This window comes from Entelurus aequoreus, linkage group LG15 (genome assembly GCF_033978785.1).
Source record: "Entelurus aequoreus isolate RoL-2023_Sb linkage group LG15, RoL_Eaeq_v1.1, whole genome shotgun sequence".
Lineage (NCBI taxonomy): Eukaryota > Metazoa > Chordata > Actinopteri > Syngnathiformes > Syngnathidae > Entelurus > Entelurus aequoreus.
The window spans coordinates 17,723,187-17,744,729 of NC_084745.1; the positions used below are offsets into that span (position 1 = coordinate 17,723,187).

The window sequence follows — 21,543 nt, forward strand, 5'->3', positions numbered from 1 at the left end:
GGCAACCACACAATATATGCAATATTTCCCACATAAAACATTTTAAAGTGAAATATTTGAAACAATTGTAGCCTTGAATAGGTCAATAATTCTTTATAACATTCATTTTTTTTTTTTTTTCTGGAGCAATGGCAAAAAAAGAAAAAAGAAAGACAGACAAAAGAAAAAAAAAAGCCTGCATGGTAGCAGTTTTTCACGTAGGACGCCGAGATGAGCGGTCGCACCCTCTTTCGCTCCCGATCGGGAATTAAAACAACTGCTCGGATTATCCCACACTTCCTCCTTTTTGTACTGTGGTTCACGGATTTATATTTTAAACCTCCTCGGATACTTCACCCTCTTGAAAATGGGAGTCAAGAACGCGAAATGGACATCCATAGTGACTTATCTCCACGACAATACATCGGCGAAGCACCTTGGTTTTGGAGCTAACGTGTTAGCATCGTGCTTGACTGCACATCGAGGCAAAGTGAACATGCCCCTGACTGGAAGGATAGACAGAAAGTCAATAATACTACTATTACTTCTACTATCAGGAGACACTGAACTCAACCCTGGACCTGTAACAACACGGTTAATGTTGTCCCGACTAGCGAAGACTAGCAATGCTACTGCTAGCGTCGCCATCGAAGCTAACTCAGCTACCGGCTCATCTCAGCTCAAGCTCACCTGTGCTGCAGCGGTCGGCGGCTCGGCGGAGGACTTCGCCCCGTTCATCGACACGGTCGGAGGCTCGGCGGCGGCGTTGGAGGACGACCCAGTCATCAGAGAAGGCAGCGACTCAGCGGCGGTGAACGACGCGGCGGCGGTGGACGGCGACCCAGCCATCGGTGATGGCGGGGAACTGCACGAGGGGGTCCACGCGGCCTCTCCCCGGTCCATGACGGTCGAGGACGCGGCATACACTGGATTTAGAGGCGCCTTTACAAAAACATTTTCGTTGTTCTCTTAGTCTTCAAAAAAGCCCGCCAAAAGGAAATCCACCCCCAGCAACCCTACCTGGCATCCTCCTCTCCCCCTCTCCAACTCCGCCCCTCCCCCTTCACCTGGAGGAAGAACAATATGCCTCTCTCTCTCTCTCCTTTCTCTTCCTTCTGTTCTTCAACTTCAACAGCAATAATAACCAACAACTTTTCTGGTCAGTACCACAACATAGCGGACTCTGATGCCCTTTTTGGTTCCAGTGGACTACACATCATCCACCTTAATGTGAACAGCCTCTCTGGAGCCAAACTCGACCAAATCAGAGAAATGTTCCTCAACACGAAGGTAAAAATCTTGTGTTTCTCTGAAACCAAATTTGATCAAAGTATTTCTGACTCAGAGATAGAAATAGAAAACTTTTCGGTTATCAGAAAGGACAGGAATAAACACGGTGGGGGCGTTTGTATGTATATTCACCAAGATATTAAATACATAACTCGCACTGATCTTAACCACAATGACCTGGAATCTGTGTGGGCGGAAATCAAATTTAAAAACGCTAAGCCGGTACTAATAGGGACTGTTTATAGACCCCCTAATCAGAGTGATTTCTATGGGGTTTTGGAAGAATGCTTGGCGGGGACAGACAACGTGGAGAAAATTATAACTGGGGATCTGAACACAGATATTCAACCAAAGATGCGCCTGTCTTCAGATCCTTCAGCAAGTTTTGTAATCTGCACGGTCTTTCCCAGCTAATAGCGCTACCTACAAGGGTGTGTGATTCCACCCAATCAACCATAGATCTCATTCTCACTTCAGACCGGCCTAAAATAAAAAATAGTGGGGTCATGATCTGTGGTCTTAGCGACCACTATCTGACCTTCTGCACCCGCAAAATAGCTAAACCTAAAGCCAATGGCCACATAACAGCCCAATCCAGATCCCTCAAAAAATACTCCAATGACAATTTCAATTTAAAATTAGATGAGTGGGACTGGTCCCCTGTGCTCGCGAGCAACCTGGTCGATGTTGCTTGGGATCGTTTCAAAACGGCGTTCCTAAAGATACTAAATGACATGGCTCCCGTGAAAACAGTCAGGATCAAAGCCTGCTCGGAACCATGGATGAATCTGGACCTATTAGCTGCCATAAAAGACAGAGACAGGAAATACTCTGAATACCAAAAATGTAAAACAGAAGTAGATAAACAACCCAATAATATCAACCTCAAATTACTCCTTTCAACTCTCAAAAAGCAATGCAATAAATTAAGAAATAAGTCAACCAACCTGACTAAATCCTTAAAAAAAAATTACATTAACGACAAAATAGAGGAAAACACAAATAAGCCACGTGAGCTCTGGAAAATTCTCAACAACCAGCTTCCTGGTTGCAGCCAGAAACTTAAAACAAGACTCACCAACATCAGCATCAAGGAGGGTGACTCCCTCATTACAGACAAAATGGAGGTAGCTAGCAGACATAACATCTTTTTCACCAGCATAGCCGCAACCCTTGTCAACAAGCTGTCCCACCACTCTGGTCGCTTTAGTGTAGAACACATTAAAGCCTTCTACAGAAAGCTAGGAGTATCCAACGATGATTTCAAATTAGAAATGGTCACAGCTGATGAGGTGTTTAAAAAATTGAGCGCGCTCCACCCTAACAAGGCCACCGGCCTTGATAATATTCCCTCCAGATTCCTCAGGGACTCTGCCTCCATCATTGCCCCGATCATCACGCACATAATAAACCTATCAATTACACAAGGCCAAGTACCAAAAGATTTTAAGATTGCAAGAGTAACTCCCCTCTTTAAAAAAGGAAGCAAATTGGAACCTGGCAACTACCGACCTGATTCTATTCTCAGTTCCATTTCGAAAGTAATGGAAAAAATTGTTTATGAACAGGTCGATAGTTACCTTGCCACTAATAAACTCATGTACAAATTCCAATCCGGCTTCAGAACTAACCACTCCACTGACACATGCCTTCTCTATCTGACCGACCACATCAAACATGAGGTGGACGCGGGCAAATACTGCGGCATGGTCATGCTGGACCTTCAGAAGGCCTTTGACACCGTTAACCACGCTATACTGGTGGATAAGTTCAGAGCAATCGGATTTAACAAAAACTCATGGAGCTGGATGCAATCTTACTTGGAGGGGAGGGAGCAGGTGGTAGAGGTGAACGGCACCGTGTCCCCCCCCCCCCCCCCCATCTCGGTGAGCTGTGGAGTCCCCCAAGGCAGTATATTGCGACCTTTACTGTTCCTAATATACATAAACGACATGTCATCGGCATGCGACTGTGAATTGTTTTTGTTTGCGGATGACTCTGCCTTGCTGGTATCCGGCAAGGACAAGTCACAGGTGGAGAAAATCCTCAGTGCTGAGCTCTGTAGAACTTGCACCTGGCTCGCTGACAACAAGCTATCCATACACTTGGGTAAAACTGAATCCATCCTGTTTGGGTCCCACATCAACCTCAAGAAAGTCAATGACTTCACCATAAAAGTGGGTGACATTGTTATCACCAGGAAAGATGAGGTCACCTAGCTAGGTTCCATTCTAGAGGCTAACCTTTCCTGTGATAAAATGGCAACCAAGGTAATCAAAAAGGTTAACCAACGAACGAGATTTCTCTACAGAATCTCCTCTCTGGTCAACAAAAGCACCTTGAGGATTCTGGCGGGAACTCTCGTTCAACCCTTTTTCGATTACGCATGCACCTCCTGGTACCCTAGCACCTCCAAAACCCTCAAATCTAAACTCCCAACATCTCAGAACAAGCTAGTCAGGTTACTGCTAGAACTCCACCCCAGATCCCACCTCACTCCTACCCACTTCTCAAAAGTGGGCTGGCTCAAGGTGGAGGACAGAGTTAAACAACTTGCACTGAGCCTAGTCTATAAAATCCGCTACACCTCCCTGATACCGAAGTACATGTCAAACTACTTCCTTAACGTAAATGACCGCCATAACCACAACACCAAGGGGAGCTCCACTAACCACGTTAAACCCAAATTCCGAACAAACAAAGGTCTTAACTCATTCTCTTTCTATGCCACATCAATGTGGAATGCGCTCCCAACAGGTATAAAAGAAAGGGCATCTCTATCCTCCTTCAAAACCGCAATAAAAGTTCACCTCCAGGCAGCTACAACCCTAAACTAACACCCTCCCCGGATTGCTAACAATCAAATGTAAACAATCAAATGCAGATACTTTTTCTTATCCCTTCTGATCTCTCTCTCGCTCTCTCTCTCTCTCTATGTCCACTACTTGATGTCCATATCCTAACCCCCTCCACACCCCTGATTGTAAATAATGTAAATAATTCATTGTGATTATCTTGTGTGATGACTGTATTATGATGATAGTATATATGATAGTATATATCTGTATCATGAATCAATTTAAGCGGACCCCGACTTAAACAAGTTGAAAAACTTATTCGGGTGTTACCATTTAGTGGTCAATTGTACGGAATATGTACTTCACTGTGCAACCTACTAATAAAAGTCTCAATCAAAAGCTTTGTGTCAACATTGCAACTTTTTCTAGTTAGATTTCACCTCATTCCACTTTTTTGAAATGTTTTTTGAATTTTTGCAATAGCATTTCCAGAATGTGTGGCGGGCCGGTAAACAATTAGCTGCGGGATGCAAATGGCCCCCAGGCCGCACTTTGGACACCCCTGGGCTACAATGAGCATGTGTTGGGGTTTGAAGCATGACACATGCAGTGATACTGATAAAGCATGTTCCCCAGGGGCCACAGTGCCTGGCATCTTCACTATTTGAGAAGGACTGAATAAAAGGATGCTGGACGATGACTAAGTGGTCTGTGGTGGGTTTCCATCCGCTCCTCTTATCTTATCTGCAGAAATAGTCAGTTCAAACAAATTCAGACGTGAAGAAACACTCGCTGGTCCCGTTTCCCCCGATAGCATCTTGGCTATCATTACCTCGGCGGGCTCCTCGCTATCGGCGTCACAACACCTCGGGGGTGTTTTTGTCTCTCATTTTCAAGTCCTGCCTAGCTAACAGAACCCCAGACGGACGCCGACCGCATCTCGGCGCGTCGTCTGCAGGCCAAACTTGACTCTCGGCGCACATCCCTCCGCTGTTATTGTTGCAGGACTTCCCGCTGAGCTACAACACTTTGTCTTTGTCCCACGGAGGATGCATGCTCGGGCGGTGGGGGGTATTGTTGGGTGTCCGCGCTGGCACCGTGTAATAAATCTGTCAAAATCAAACGACGGGCTTTGTTGCCGCGCGTGTCGACGTCGGCGCAGCCTCTTAAATCTCCAGAGGTCAGGCATCCGTCGCAGCTGACGGCGAGGCTGTGAATCAGGGAAGTAATCTCCCGAGTGTGACGCACAGGCAAATACATCAATAACGTAACGGAAAACGATCCATAACATGCAAAAAGGAAGGGGAAAGCGAGCAAGTGCGGGCGGAACGACTCAACCGACAGGCCTGACGTCACTCATGGGGGGGCAAACGTGGAACAACAAACATCAAAAGTCCTTTTGCAGGCGCATTTTCTCACAAGGCTGAACACTCCTCAAGAGCTTTGTTATTCTTCTTCTGAGGAAATGTGCAACAATTTCACAGTAAACCATGCTTTTTGTTATAGGTTAGAGCAGTCGTTCTCAAACTGCGGTGGTAGAGCCACTGAAAAAACTCAGTGTAAGGCAATGGGTGTCAAACCTACAGTTTGTTTATTCCAGCAAGTAGATTTAAAAGGCGAAAGTAGGGAAGGGATTCATACAGTATGGCCCCATTACTGGGCGGATCTCGCGTGAGAGGAAGAGGGTGGGCTAATCATTTTGCAACGCAGTCTGCTGAAAATGATGGAAAAAGCGCCACTCTACATAGAGACTGATGCCGTGGTCAACGTTGAAAATTCACAATTTGTCGCGTTTCACGTGTCAGGTAAACCCTGACGAATGGGGCCGTGTGAGTCCCCGTCCTGACATAGGTCCATAACATTCCATTTTAAGATCTGTCAAGCCTTATTTTGATATACCGTAGTATACCGTGGTACGCCGTAGAACCACTGAATTAAATATTCAAACTCAGTGTAAGGCAGGGGTGTCAAACCTACAGTTTGTTTATTCCAGCAAGTAGATTTAAAAGGCGAAAGTAGGGAAGGGATTCATAAGTTAAAGTACCAATGATTGTCACACACACACTAGGTGTGGTGAAATTTGTCCTCTGCATTTGACCCATCCCCTTGATCACCCCCTGGGAAGTGAGGGGAGCAGTGGGCAGCAGCGTAGCCGCGCCCGGGAATCATTTTTGGTGATTTAACCCCCAATTCCAACCCTTGATGCTGAGTGCCAAGCAGGGAGGTAATGGGTCCCATTTTTATAGTCTTTGGTATGACCCGGCCGGGGTTTGAACTCACAACCTACCGATCTCAGGGCGGACACTCTAACCCAGGGGTCACCAACGCGGTGCCCGCGGGCACCAGGTCGCCCGTAAGGACCAGATAAGTCGCCCACGGGCCTGTTCTAAAAAAATTTTTTAAAAAAATTTAAAAAAAAATAAATTATTATTATTATTTTTTTAAATTAAATCTACATAGAAAAAAACACAATATACACTTTCAATCAGTGCATCAACCCAAACAACCTCCCCCATGCACACTCATCCACACCCACTCACACAAAAGGGGTTATTTCTTTCTGCTACCAATATTCTGGTTCCCACAACATAGACAACACATCTGCAAGGGACACAGTCACTGAAGCACACATGATTGTATAGGCTGCTGGTCCACTAACATTTTCATTAATTACTATTTTTTATGTAATTATTTTTATATTGTTTTACTTTCTTTTTTATCCAAGAAAATGTTTTTTTTATTTATTTATCTTATTTTATTTTATTTTTTAAAAAAGGGCCTTATCTGCAACAGACCAGGTTGTCAATGAAATTAGATTTGTTTAAACGGTTTTTTAAACCAGGCCCAGTCCAGATAATGTCCAAGTCGGACTCAGCAACACACACCTTCATTCATGTACACAGAAAAAAATTAGGGAACACAACAGATTGCATATAATTTATAAACAAAATTACATTTTCAAAATAAGCATTTATGTACAGTCCAGATTATGTCCAGGTCACTCAAATTAGGGAACACAACAACAGCTATCATATAATCTATAAACATAATTATACTTTCAAAATAAGCCTTTGAGGACTTCTCATCTTTTTTTAAATGTTTTTTGGCATCATTATCGTTTTCAACCATGTAACTTTCTAAAGTTAGAAAATACTGAATAAATGTTTTAAAGAAAGTAATACTAAGTGAATATCTGTTTTTGGCCTTAAAAATAAACATTTTACCGAGTACTATAATTAAATTGACTAAATCATGATTGTCAATGAACTCTCCTAAAATAACAGAAACCACATTAAGCTTCATAAACAAACCAATCCTTAAACACATTTTTTCAACTTCCACCCAAAACAAAGACACAATATGACAATACCAAAACAAATGCAGGGTGGATTCAGGCTCCTGACAACAAAATCGGCAATCATCTGACTCTGTCATATTCCATAATTTTAACATTTTCCCTGTGGGTAAGAAGTTATAAATAATTTTTATTTGAAAATAACGATTTTGCACATCGATAGTGGTTTTATAGATTAGGTTGAATATGGCATCCCATGGCAACGGGCAGTCAAAAAAGTCCTCCCGTTTTCCATTTGTGTTGTATGAGGCAGCCTTCAAAGATTTCTTTATTAAATAAAAATTATATATTTTTCTATTTATTTTAGTTCCTTTTTGCCAACTAGAATTTCTTATTAGAGGTTTACAAAGTAATAATTTAGTAGTTCCATAATTAATTATTTGTTTCCATATTTTCCCAATTACTCCAGTTAGTTGATAAAATGAAAAGCTTGAGCAAGCATCACCATACATAGCTCTAAATTCATCATACTTCATAATTTTACCATTTTTATTGATAATATCATTGACAAAAATGATTCCTCTTTCAAACATATTTTTCCAAAAGAAAGGCTTTACAATATTAGAGTTCATCCATATTAACTGCTGCAAAATATCGTCTCTTTTTTCTGGCACATAAAATTGAAAACACCACTATGAGTGGATTGTTTCCTTTATGAACCCCGCCATGTTTCCCAGCAGACTCTCTGGGAGGGGATCACTTGTAAAAAAGGATACAATTTCTTTTGATACAGTACATGTTCTTTGTCCAACAGGACATTTGTGTACCACTCAATGTTTAAATACATCTTTGGAACAATTGATGCTTTTAAAGACAGACACTTAGCTTCAAGGTTGAGAAGTTTCAGGCCCCCATATTCATACTCTTTGTACAAAACCTTTCTTTTAATCTTTTCTGGTTTGCCGTTCCAGACAAAATCGAAGACCCTCCGCTCATAAATTTTAAAAAAGTTTTGTGATGGAGCTGGTAATGACAAAAACAAATAAATAAATTGAGGAATAATTAACGAGTTGGCAATAGACATTTTACCATACAAGGTTAGGGATTTCCCTTTCCATAATTGCATAATTTTGTCCAGCTTTCTTAGTCGATTATCATAATTTACTGAGCCTAGATCTTCCAGATTTTCTGGGACAACAACACCAAGTATGTTAACTGGTCCATCTGTCCACAAAACAGGCACTTTGCATTCCATTCGAAAGGACGTTCCCTTTAGATTTCCGATCCTTAACATTTTACATTTATCATAATTAAGCTTAAGGCCAGATTGCTGGAAAATATGTCCAAAAGATTAAGAAGGTTCCGCAAACAATGAGGAAAAATCTTATCTTTGTGAATCAGCCTTTTCTGATATGAACTTCATCAAGAACAAACACAGAACACGCCTCACTGATGCACATCTGCAAGACTCACTCAGAGTTGCAGTGTCAAGTTACACACCAGAGTACAACACACTAGTTAACAGCATGCAATGCCAGGCTTCCCACTAACTGACAAAGAAACAGATAACAGATTTGGTGTCCAGTTCAAAGTGTGACATGATTTAAAAATTTGAGAGTTTACTTTTGTATTTTACATGAGTTATTATTTGGACAAACATGGTGCAAAGTAATTCATGATTTGTTAAAAAAATGTTAGTGGCTAGCTAGTTAAAATGGGATATTGTGATTTCACAAGACTGTCTTAGAAGTGATCATTTGAAAATGTTCAATTTGAAAAATGTGCACTTAGAGAAAATATAAAAATAAAGTGTTGCATATTGATATTTATCTGTTTCTATATATATTTATTGTGAGAAATCATTAAGATGATCAGTGTTTCCACAAAGATAAATATCATTAATTATTAATAATAACAGAGTTAAAGGTAAATTGAGCAAATTGGCTACTCCTGGCAATTTATTTAATTGTGTATCTAACTCGTAGCCCTTCGCAGTAATCAGTACCAAAGAAGTAGCCCTTGGTTTGAAAAAGGTTGGTGACCCCTGCTCTAACCACTAGGCCACTGAGTACGGTCAGTATGGCCCCATTACTGGGCGGATCTCGCATGAGAGGAAGAGGAATGGGTTAATCTTTTTGCAACGCAGTCTGCTGAAAATGATGGAAAAAGCGCCACTCTACATAGCGACTGATGCTGTGGTCAAAGTTGAAAATTCACAATTTGTCGCGTTTCATGTGTCAGGTAAACCCTGACAAATGGGGCTGTATGAGTACCCTTCCTGACATAGGTTCATAACATTCCATTTTAAGATTTGTCAAGCCTTATTTTGATATACCGTAGTATACCGTGGTACGCCGTAGAACCACTGGGGGGTGCGGACCGGTACGTTTCAGAGACGGTATAGTACCGAAAATGATTCATTACTATCGCAATACTATACTAATATCGGTATACCTTACAACCTTACTTCAAACACATCGTTATTTGGCACCCTTACTCCCCCATAATGTCTCTGTCAAAAACGAGAAAACGTAACCCTTTTGAATAGTTTTTACCACCGTTTCTTACAGTTTGTTGAGTTAGCACTGGATTGATACGTGGACATGACAAAAGGAGGTATTTGATACCTAGAAGAGTTTACATGTCGTGTTTTTCGTTCAATCCCAGAAAGACTGTGATTTAAAGTTTAATCCTGGCTTTGTAGATACACTGAGACAAACTTGAAGTGTTTTGTCCAGAGGATTATTTGTGATTTGTACGTTTTAAGAATGTGCTTGTTCTATTTTTGGCCCGAGTAAAACAAAGAAAACAACCTGGAGTTGTCTTTATTTTTAACTTATCATACCATGATTTTACCATTTCGGCCCACTTGGGAATAGATTTTCCTCCATGCGGCCCCTGAGCTAAAAGGAGTTTGGGTCTTAGGGTCTCTGCAGGTTTCAACAAGTCAGATTTAAGACTTTTGAAGACTTTTTTAAGACCATAATGAATATAATTTAAGACCTTTTCACATCCATACGGACAAAAAAGTACAAAGACAAAAAGGGAACTCATAGGGCCAGAATAAATTGTTAAGTAGAACAATTGATTCACTGCGCTTTCACATTGGAAATTAAAATGGTAAACTAACTAAATACACCAGAAGCTTCTCTACTGTAAACTAATTGGGGGGAAAAAATATTAGCAAACATCATAACAGACAAGTGTTTTTGTGCTTCATATCAAGAGTTTTCATGTAACAAAAACCAGAATGTCAGCAATGGTAGAGGAAAGCACAACAATATATTATCTGTGAAAGGGACTGTTAGCATCTCTGCTAAATGGTTAACTTTTGCAGTGTGTTTCCGGTCAGCATTGAGCAAACATAAAAACATCTACAGTATCTGCACAAAGTTGTGACAAAAAGTGCAGACAGAAAGATTGTCTAAAAAGAAAGAAGACTATTATGGCTTGCAAGCCTCAGACAGAATTTGGATGTGAATAATGTGGATAACGTTCAAATTTGCTCAGCTCATTTTGTATCTGGTATGCAAGAATACATTTTTACCTGTTCGTTGTGACATTTTTGAAAACATATTACTAATAAACAAGGACTACTTTTTATTTAAGCATGACATTCATTCTCAAACCTTCCTTGCTTTCCTCACCACACCACAAACGGAGTGTAAACACTAAACATACAACCTGTATCGCTTGTAATGTCACTTGCTGTATGAACTTGGAGAAAATATTATTTAGATACCTTAAATGTTTCCAAATGGTGTCTGCAACACGGCAGTAAATCGGGTGATCAAACAAAACATAAGTCATCGTCATGGACCGACTAACTCTCCAATCAGCAAAACAGACTCAATAACTCCACGGTGATGTTTTGGTGAATTTACAAAATTGAAAAAATCCAAAAGGAATGCCTTTGTAAGTTAATAATAATAACAAAGACACTTGTAAACATGTTAGTATATTAGCTAATGCTAACAACGCTGGCTTCATTACATTACGATAGCACGTACAAATATGCATGAAAACACTACTACATACATCACACATAAGTAGGTTTAGTAAGTAAGAATTGTTTAATTATACTGTAAAACTTACAAAGAATCCATACAAGTAGAAATGCTACGGACGGCTAGATCGACGGAACAGCACTTGTACTTCCGGTTGAAAGCTCAGTCAAAACAGAAGGGCATTGCAGCACTGCAGCAACTACAGTGAGCAAACTAATCTAAAAGATGGTGCCATAGAACCAACAATAACACACCTATTCATTGCCTTTGCTTGTTTTTGGTTTTTTTTAAACTATTTGCTTTATGGCCGTCAGCAAAGAAAAATCTATAAATCAGCCGCACCATTTTATAGGCCGCAGAGTCCAAAACGTAGGAAAGAAGTAGCGGCTTATAATCCCCAATTTGCAGTACTTGTTAAATAAAACAACTGTCTTGTTTTAATGAATATTTGGGCATACCATGCTACTGCATTTTTATGCTGGTCATTATGGTGGCACTTGGAGAGCCAAGTGTTTCTGAGGTGGTACTTGGTGAAAAAAGTTTGAGAACCACTGATTTAGAGCCCAACAACATGTCACATAAAGTCCTCCTGAGAACCAGTGTCCACTGCAGTAAACATTTATTTCTTGTCTCAACACTTTTGGGAGAGAAAAAAGTTGCAAAAGACTAAAATCTACTGCAGAAGACGCCTGTTCTGAAGAGTTCATGATAGATTATCACATTTTAAACAGAACCTACACTTCTGTAGTGCAGGTTGGCAATAATTGACTTTGTTTATAGTTAAAGGCAGTAAAACGCTGGTAATAAATGCTGCCAGTTTACTTTGCAGGAGTCAGGAGCCAAAGGAAATAAACTCCAAGGCAAAAAAAATAAATCTAATTGATGCTCAATTTAACTCACTGCAGTCACTTTCCACTGTTTGTGTGTTGTTGTTACATTGTGTTTGATTTTAGGATATTTGCCATTGTGAACAACTTTATTTTTCACTTTGAAAGTGTTTCAACATTGAATTACAAAGTGGTTTAAGAATGACAAAAAACCATGACCAAAAAAAAAATATATATATATATATTTATTTTATTATTTTTTTTCAAAAAAGTTTTAACATTTACTTGAAAAAAATACAACTTTTCTCCTGGAAAAAAAAAATAATGTACGATTTTTTTTTTTTTTTTAAAAACAAAAACAAAAAAAAATGTTGCACTAGTAATGTGAAAAGTTTTAGGGTTGTTGTTTTTATTTGCATATCAATTATTCCTAAGACTAAGCAGAAGAACATATCAATCAAATCTACTTAATGATCCAACTTTGCTAGACCGGGGAAGCTCACTCTATTCTGTTCATCCACAAGTTGTTGCTGCTGAAATAAATACGAAAATTTCTTCACACACTAAACTACGAGGGGTATGAGGCTCAGAGATGAAAAAACTAAATGTCACACTATATTGGTTTGTTGTATTTGACAGTGTTAAAATACTATTTTTTAATACAAAAAATAAAACATGTATCTTATAAAAAAATACAACTTTTTTTTTTAATTATGAGTGTCTCGTAATATAAAATATTAAATCTTTATTCTCAAAACCTCACGTTCTTAATCTTATTTTATACTGAGAGTTGTAAATTATTTAAAACATACATAAATACAAAATGTATTTGGGTTCACGCTAGAATTTTCATATTCACTTAAATGAAAATTCTTGGCTGAAACCGAAAACCCAAAATGAGGAAACCAAGATCGAAAACCGAAACGTCATGTACAGTAGTTATCATAACCATTGCATTTATTTATCTATGACCTTGTACTAACATCACTAAAATCAAGCCATTGCAATTGCACAAATTAATATATATCCTTCAAATAACAAAAAAAAATCATACAATTATGAAAATAGGTATTTTCCACTGGTACTCCAACAATAAAGTATGCAGTGTTGTTTTGGTGTATTTTAATTATTTTCGGTGTCCAAAATTCAGTGCATCACTTGCAAAAATGACACAATTTCTTGAAAAATATCTTAACAAAATGTAGTTTTTCCTCAGAAAATATAAACTATTCTCTTAATTTCACATTTTTTGTGTCGATGTGGCCTGAAATTTTTGAATGAAATAAACTGCTGTTCTAAATGTGTCCACTAGATGGTGCAATAGTAATTATTTGTGTCTTTGTAGATGATTGTACATATGTACAAAAAAAAATAAACCACATGTTAGTGCACCAGTCGAAGAAAATGAGCAAACTACATAAACATCCTGTAATTTGATTTTGATATTAATTTTTTATCTCGATAGATTGAAAATGAACACCAATGAGTTAACTAATGAACATTACCACATCATTTATTCAGAAAGTATAAATAACGACAAATAAAGATATAATACTATTAACAGCAACATGTAAGTGTAAAAAAACCCAACAAAGTTAAAAAGTTAAAGTGCCACCCACACTAGGTGTGGTGAAATTATCCTCTGCATTTGACCCATCCCCACAGGGGAGCAGTGAGCAGCAGCGGTGGCCACACCCGGGAATCATTTTGGTGATTTAACCCCCGAATCCAACCCTTAATGCTGAGTGCCAAGCGGGGATGTAATGGGTCCCATTTTTATAGTCTTTGGTATGACTCGGCTGGGGTTTGAACTCACGACCTGCCGATGTCAGGGCGGACACTCTAACCACAAGGCCACTGAGCAGGTGGAACATTATGATTTGTACATTTTCAGAATGTGCTTCTTCTATTTTTAAACAAAGAAAACAATCTGAAGTTGTCTTTATTTTTAAGTTATCATGCTGTGATTTTACCAGTCCGGCCCACTTGGGAGTAGATTTTTCTCCACGTGGCCCCCGACCTAAAATGAGTTTGACACCCCTGTACTAGATAATTTACTTTACACAGCAGCCTGTTTAGGCAGTAAACTTTTTGGGCCTGATTTAATAGCGCCCTCTACTGTTTGCCTCTATTTAGTCACATGTATTAGGCCTCCTTTTGAGTTTTGACTCCACAAACATAAATTCCTAATTAAATACCCACTGAGCACAGCGTATTTAAAAACTTCACAATAGCCCAGCCAGAAAGTTCTCCCAATCAAGAAAAAGACCACCAGGCAAGAGATCCAATAATAAAGGGTAATATTCACCAAATGAAAAATTCAACGACGCTAGACTTCAAACGTGTGGAAAGGAGATTTGCTATGAAGTGTCCACACCATGCAGCTGGAGGACATCATGAAAAAAGGTGCAGGACTAAATTATTCACCAGGAGCAAAAGGTTACTTGGAGACCATAAAAGAGGACCAAACTTTCTTTAAGTGGGATTAACATGGCAACAAAAAAGGGAAACTAACGCAAACGTTGAGAATTCCCGGTCCCAGGATGCTAACACAACACCACAGACGTCCAAAAGGCAGCATTGCGAGGATTTGGGAGCGAATCGAGTGATCGTTGATGATTTTCACGCGCTAGCAGCCTTACCAGCACGTTGCCTTGCATCTTGGCCGTCTCGATCAGACTCCTCTCCTTCATGGTGACACTTTTGCTGGCGCTGCTTTGCTCTGCGTGGAGGAGCGGCGGAACGACGACGCTTGCTCCCGCTTGCCTCTCCCTGATGCGCTGTTTGTGCATGGGGAGGAGGAAGAGGAGGAAGAGGACCAGGAGGAGGAGGAGGGGTGTGTGTGTGCATACAAAGCAGCATGGTCGCAGAAGAAGATGAACCGGGATTTTTAGCGATAGAACACAGGTGGCTCTGCTTCTACGACGATAATACGGACTGAGTGACACGCTCAGGTCATAAATTAAGGTAAAAGACTTTCTCAGAATTCCAAACACTTCCCAGGCTGGCCAGGCACATCTGTGAAACATCCATTATCGCAGAAATTGCCACTGCTGAAAGAAAATGACAAAATGTTCAATATAAAAAAACCAAAAACATCATGCAGCGATCTGTAAGTGCTCTGATCCTTTTGAGTCCGTTGGAACTGGCTGCTGAAAATAATTCCACAATTCCGAGCCAAAAAGTACTGAGGCTGAAAAAACCCAATATTGAACAGGTGCTAAAACGAGGCAAACAATGCGTTCTTAGACGGAACATGAATGCTTAAAAGCAGCGCGATAATGTAACAAGATGAAAAGCATAAAATGGTTGAATACGCTGTAGCATTTTCAGAAAAGCGGCAGAAGTCGCAGCAGAAGGAGAAGTCGCAGCAAAAGTTGCAGCAGACGCTAGGGAAGAAGTCGAGGCAGAAGGAGAAGTCGCGGCAGAAGTCGCGGCAGAAGCCAGGGAAGAAGTCGAGACAGAAGGAGAAGTCGCAACAGAAGTCAGGGCAGAAGACGCGGAAAAATTTGCTGCAAAAGTCGCGGCAGAGGCCAGGAAAGAAGTCGAGGCAGAAGGAGAAGTCGAGGCAGCAGTCGCGGCAGAAGCCAGGGAAGAAGTCGCGGCAAAAGTCGCGGCAGAAGCCAGGGAAGAAGTCGAGGCAGATGCATAAGTTGCGACTGAAGTCAGGTCAGAAGTCGCGGCAAAAGTCATGCCATAAGTCACATGGCAAAAGTCGTGGCAGAAGTCGAGGCAGAAGGAGAAGTCGAGGCAGAAGTCAGGGCAGAAGTCGCGGCAGAGGTCGCGGCAGAAGCCAGGGAAGAAGTCCAGGTAGAAGGAGAAGTCGCGGCAAAAGTCATGCCATAAGTCACATGGCAAAAGTCGTGGCAGAAGTCGAGGCAGAAGGAGAAGTCGAGGCAGAAGTCAGGGCAGAAGTCGCGGCAGAAGCCAGGGAAGAAGTCGAGGTAGAAGGAGAAGTCGCGGCAGAAGTCGAGGCAGAAGGAGAAGTTGCGGCAGAAGTTGAGGCAGAAGGAGAAGTTGCGGCAAAAATCACAGCAGAAGTCACGGCAGAAGGAGAAGACGGGGAAGAACTCGCGACAGAAGTCGAGGTAGAAGGAGAAGTCAGGGCAGAAATTGCAAGTCGGGGAAGTAGACGGAGAAGAAGTCGCAGAAAAAGTCGCAGAAAAAGCAGAGGCAGAACTCGAGGCAGAAGGAGGAGTTGCGGCAAAAGTCGAAGGAGAAGGTGTGGCAAAAGTCGCGGGAGAAGTCAGGGCAGAAGAAGTTGCGGGAGAAGTCAGGGCAGAAAAAGCAGAGGCAGAACTCGAGGCAGAAGGAGGAGTTGCGGCAAAAGTCGAAGGAGAAGGTGTGGCAAAAGTCGCGGGAGAAGTCAGGGCAGAAGAAGTTGCGGGAGAAGTCAGGGCAGAAGAAGTTGCGGCAGAAGTCAGAGCACAAGGAGAAGTTGTGGCAGAAGTCAGGGCAGAAGGAGAAGTTGCGGCAGAAGTCAGGGCAGAAGAAGTTGCGGCAGAAGTCAGGGCAGAAGAAGTTGCGGCATAAGTCAGGGCAGAAGAAGAAGTTGCGGCAGAAGAAGTTGCGGCAGAAGTCAGGGCAAAAGAAGTTGCGGCAGAAGTCAGGGCAGAAGAAGTTGCGGCAGAAGTCAGGGCAGAAGAAGAAGTTGCGGCAGAAGTCAGGGCAGAAAAAGTTGCGGCTGAAGTCAGGGCAGAAAAAGTTGCGGCTGAAGTCAGGGCAGAAGAAGAAGTTGCGGCAGAAGAAGTTGCCGCAGAAGTCAGGGCAAAAGAAGTTGCGGCTGAAGTCAGGGCAGAAGAAGTTGCGGCAGAAGTCAGGGCAGAAGAACTTGCGGCAGAAGTCAGGGCAGAAGAAGTTGCGGCTGAAGTCAGGGCAGAAGAAGAAGTTGCGGCAGAAGTCAGGGCAGAAAAAGTTGCGGCTGAAGTCAGGGCAGAAAAAGTTGCGGCTGAAGTCAGGGCAGAAGAAGAAGTTGCGGCAGAAGAAGTTGCCGCAGAAGTCAGGGCAAAAGAAGCTGCGGCTGAAGTCAGGGTAGAAGAAGTTGCGGCTGAAGTCAGGGCAGAAGAAGTTGCGGCTGAAGTCAGGGCAGAAGAAGTTGCGGCTGAAGTCAGGGCAGAAGAAGTTGCGGCTGAAGTCAGGGCAGAAGAAGTTGCGGCTGAAGTCAGGGCAAAAGAAGTTGCGGCTGAAGTCAGGGCAGAAGAAGTTGCGGCTGAAGTCAGGGCAGAAGAAGTTGCGGCTGAAGTCAGGGCAGAAGAAGTTGCGGCAGAAGTCAGGGCAGAAGAAGTTGCGGCTGAAGTCAGGGCAGAAGAAGTTGCGGCAGAAGTCAGGGCAGAAGAAGTTGTGGCAGAAGAAGTTGTGGCAGAAGTCAGGGCAGAAGAAGTTGCGGCAGAAGAAGTTGCGGCAGAAGAAGTTGCGGCAGAAGTCAGGGCAGAAGTCAGGGCAGAAGAAGTTGCGGCAGAAGTCAGGGCAGAAGATGTTGCGGCAGAAGTCAGGGCAGAAGTCAGGGCAGAAGATGTTGCGGCAGAAGTCAGGGCAGAAGAAGTCGCGGCAGAAGCAGAAGTCCTTCCCTACCGTATCAGCACTATTAATGCTAGCTCAGCAACATTGGTTCGATGTGCTGGTCTGGGTGGTCAAAGGCGGCTACATTTTCCTTTCCACTTTCTCATGCACTCTAAATCATTGTTTAAGTAAAAAAAAAAAAAAAAATTGTTACATATAACGAATTTCAAACAGCCTCTTTACAATTATCGCCTCCTTCCAATCAACGCCCAGTCAGCGTTTAAGGTCAATAAGCTATAATTACACCTAACTTATGGCTGGCATATTTCATTCTCAATTATTTGTATTTGTCGCTGTATTGTTCTGTAAAGCTAAACTGTAGGTGCATGTATGAAGAAGTATGCTAAAAAATTAGTGTGCCGCCTCCTCCAACCAACTTAATGGAGCCATCCGTCAACTTTAAAGCTTGTTAGCATAGCGCAGCCGGTGGATTTCATCACTTAACGGTCTGTTGATGCCGGGGTCAGACTTGAACGTAAATGTTGACCAAGCTTGAGCCGAAGTAGCGTCGAGTGCAACAAGTTCCTGCTTGCTCTCTCTGCGCGCTATGAGCATATCTTATTACATGCGTCATCTTTTTTCATTAGCTGGCCGCCTGTTATCGAGCGCGCACGGTTCAGATGTTTTCCTCTCATACGCGTGCACGGCGCCAATAAATGAAAGCTCCATCAAACTTATATTAGATTGTGTTAATTGGACACATGTTCCAACTGCAGCCTGTGCTTGTAATGTCATTAACGACGACTGCCAGGATGCTGTATCGCAGGGGTCACCAACGCGGTGCCCGCGGGCACCAGGTAGCCCGCAAGGACCAGATGAGTAGCCCGCTGGCCTGTTCTAAAAATAGCTCAAATAGCAGCACTTACCAGTGAGCTGCCTCTATTTTTTACATTTTATTTATTTACTAGCAAGCTGGTCTCGCGTTTTTAATTCTAAGAGAGACAAAACTCAAATAGAATTTGAAAATCCAAGAAAATATTTTAAAGACTTGGTCTTCGCTTGTTTAAATAAATTCATTCATTTTTTTACTTTGCTTCTTATAACTTTCAGAAAGACAATTTTAGAGAAAAAATACAACCTTAAAAATGATTTTAGGATTTTTAAACACATATACCTTTTTACCTTTTAAATTCCTTCCTCTTCTTTCCTGACAATTTAAATCAATGTTCAAGTAAAAAAAAAAAATTCTATTGTAAAGAATAATAAATACATTTTAATTTAATTCTTCATTTTAGCTTCTGTTTTTTCGACGAAGAATATTTGTGAAATATTTCTTCAACTTATTATGATTAAAATTCAAAAAAATTATTCTGGCAAATCTAGAAAATCTGTAGAATCAAATTTAAATCTTATTTCAAAGTCTTTTGAATTTCTTTTAAAATGTTTGTTCTGGAAAATGTAGAAGAAATAATGATTTGTCTTTGTTAGAAATATAGCTTGGTTCAATTTGTTATACATTCTAACAAAGTGTAGATTGGATTTTAACCTATTTAAAACATGTCATCAAAATTCTAAAATTAATCTTAATCAGGAAAAATTACTAATGATGTTCCACAAATTCTTTTTTAAATTTTTTCAAAATGATTTGAATTAGCTAGTTTTTCTCTTCTTTTTTTCGGTTGAATTTTGAATTTTAAAGAGTCAAAATTGAAGATAAACTATGTTTCAAAATTTTATTGTCATTTTTTTCGTGTTTTCTCCTCTTTTAAACCGTTCAATTAAGTGTAAATACCATTAATTATTAATAATAACATAGAGTTAAAGGTAAATTGAGCAAATTGGCTATTTCTGGCAATTTATTTAAGTGTGTATCAAACTGGTAGCCCTTCGCATTAATCAGTACCCAAGAAGTAGCTCTTGCTTTCAAAAAGGTTGGTGACCCCTGCTGTATCGGCTTTCAGGAGTTACCCCGGCCGACCGTAAAGCAGCGTCTTTTTTTCTCCCTGCAAATTTGATAAAAACTCAACTTTGCATTGCCTGTAAGTAGGGGTGTAATGGTACGTGTATTTGTATCAAACAGTTTCGGTACGGGGGTTCCGGTTCGGTTCGGAGGTGTACCGAACGAGTTTCCACACGGACATATTAAGTAGCGTAACGCACGTTGTGTAAACAATGCACACCGAGGCACAACACACGAATGCTATCAGCTAACGGGCTACGATAGACTGACCATACGTCCTCTTTTCACCGGACATGTCCTCTTTTGCGGAGCTGTCAGGGCGGAGTTTCTTAAATGCCTCAAATGTCCGGCATTTTGAGTTAGGGTTGCGTGTATTTTCAATGTACGTTCAGGGTTAAGAAGGGGTTAAAAACAAAACAAATTGTGCGCGCAGCAGCATTCATGAGGGAAGGGCAGAGTCAGAGATAGCGAGAGAGTTATGATAAACGTGCATGCGTCGCTAGGCTCTGCTTTTTATCCATAGATTTATCAGATTTAATTTTTTATTATCTATAGCAGGGGTGTCAAAAGTGTGCCCCGAAGGCCATTTGCGGCCCACAGCTAATGTTTTAAAGGCCCACGGCACATTCTAAAAATACTTTTAAAATAAACAAAAACATAACAAATGTGAAATAAAAAAGCTTGAAGGTGAAATGTAATTTAGAAAAAGTTGCAATGTTGACTAATAAAACAAAGCTGTTTTTTTTTCTTTCAAACTGTCATTGCTCAAAACATAATATTGAATCAAAATCAATGTTATTATGAATTATTGACCTATCCAAGGTTCAGATTACTTCACATCAAATATTCCACTAAGAAAAATATTTTTGGTGGAAGATTTTGAAAATTTGGTAAATAAATAAACCAAAAATGTATATTTTGTTGTTTTCTTACTGTTCCGAAAATGAACCGAACTGTGACCTCTAAACCGAGGTACGTACCGAACCGAAATTTTAGTGTACCGTTACACCCCTACCTTTAAGTCAGGGCTGTCCAAACTTGTTCCACTGAGCCACTGAGGGCCGCACACTGAAAAATCAGAGCATGCGGGGGCCATTTTGATATTTTCCATATTCAAAATAAATACAATAATTATAGATTTTTTTTTTTTTAAAGTTTGGTGCTACCCTCAAGTATTGTCCCGGGGACCCACAAGAGTCTCAGTCCTGAAAATTTTAAAAATAACACATTTTTATTTTTTATTCAATGCTTAAATCGCTACATCAATTTCAGGTCTATATATTGATTAAAAGTCAAAATTAAAATACAACTATTTTAATGTTTAATGTAATTTTTGTCAACCCTGTTGTTTAAGGCAAAAACACAAAATATGCAAAATTTCCCCACGTAATTAAAAAAAAAAAGAGGGAATATTTTATGTGAAGTAATTGTTAAAGTACCAATGATTGTCACACACACACTTGGTGTGGTGAAATTTGTCCTCTGCATTTGACCCGTCCCCTTGTTCACCCCCTGGGAGGTGAGGGGAGCAGTGGGCAGCAGCGGTGGTCGCGCCCGGGAATCATTTTTGATGATTTAACCCCCAATTCCAACCCTTGATGCGGAGTGCCAAGCAGGGAGGTAATGGGTCCCATTTTTATAGTCTTTGGTACGACTCGGCCGGGGTTTGAACTCACAACCTACCGATCTCAGGGCGGACACTCTTTTATTGGGTCAATAATTCATAACATTGATTTTAATTCAATGTTATTTTGAGCAATGACATTTAAAAATAAAACCCCACTAGAAATCTTGGGGATCAACTGTTAAAAATAGGTGACACGTTTATTTTTGTTTAACGTTCAACATTTAAGTCTCTAGACAAACCTCAGATTTATCGGTCGATTAC

General features: G+C 40.8%; 1 protein-coding gene across 3 annotated transcripts in view; it reads right to left on the reverse strand.

The window, feature by feature from the left end:
- Positions 1-21,543, reverse strand: part of dpp6a (dipeptidyl-peptidase 6a) — a 457,192-nt gene that overhangs the window by 393,361 nt on the left and 42,288 nt on the right. Inside the window, exon 1 of one of the 3 annotated variants that reach the window (XM_062020915.1) lies at positions 14,839-14,965. The exons of the other annotated variants lie outside the window; for them this stretch is intronic. Within the exon in view, the coding sequence (XP_061876899.1) occupies positions 14,839-14,889 (51 nt within the window). The 5' untranslated portion in view covers positions 14,890-14,965. Of the gene's footprint in view, positions 1-14,838; positions 14,966-21,543 lie in introns of those variants that run through there. 3 annotated transcript variants of the gene reach the window in all.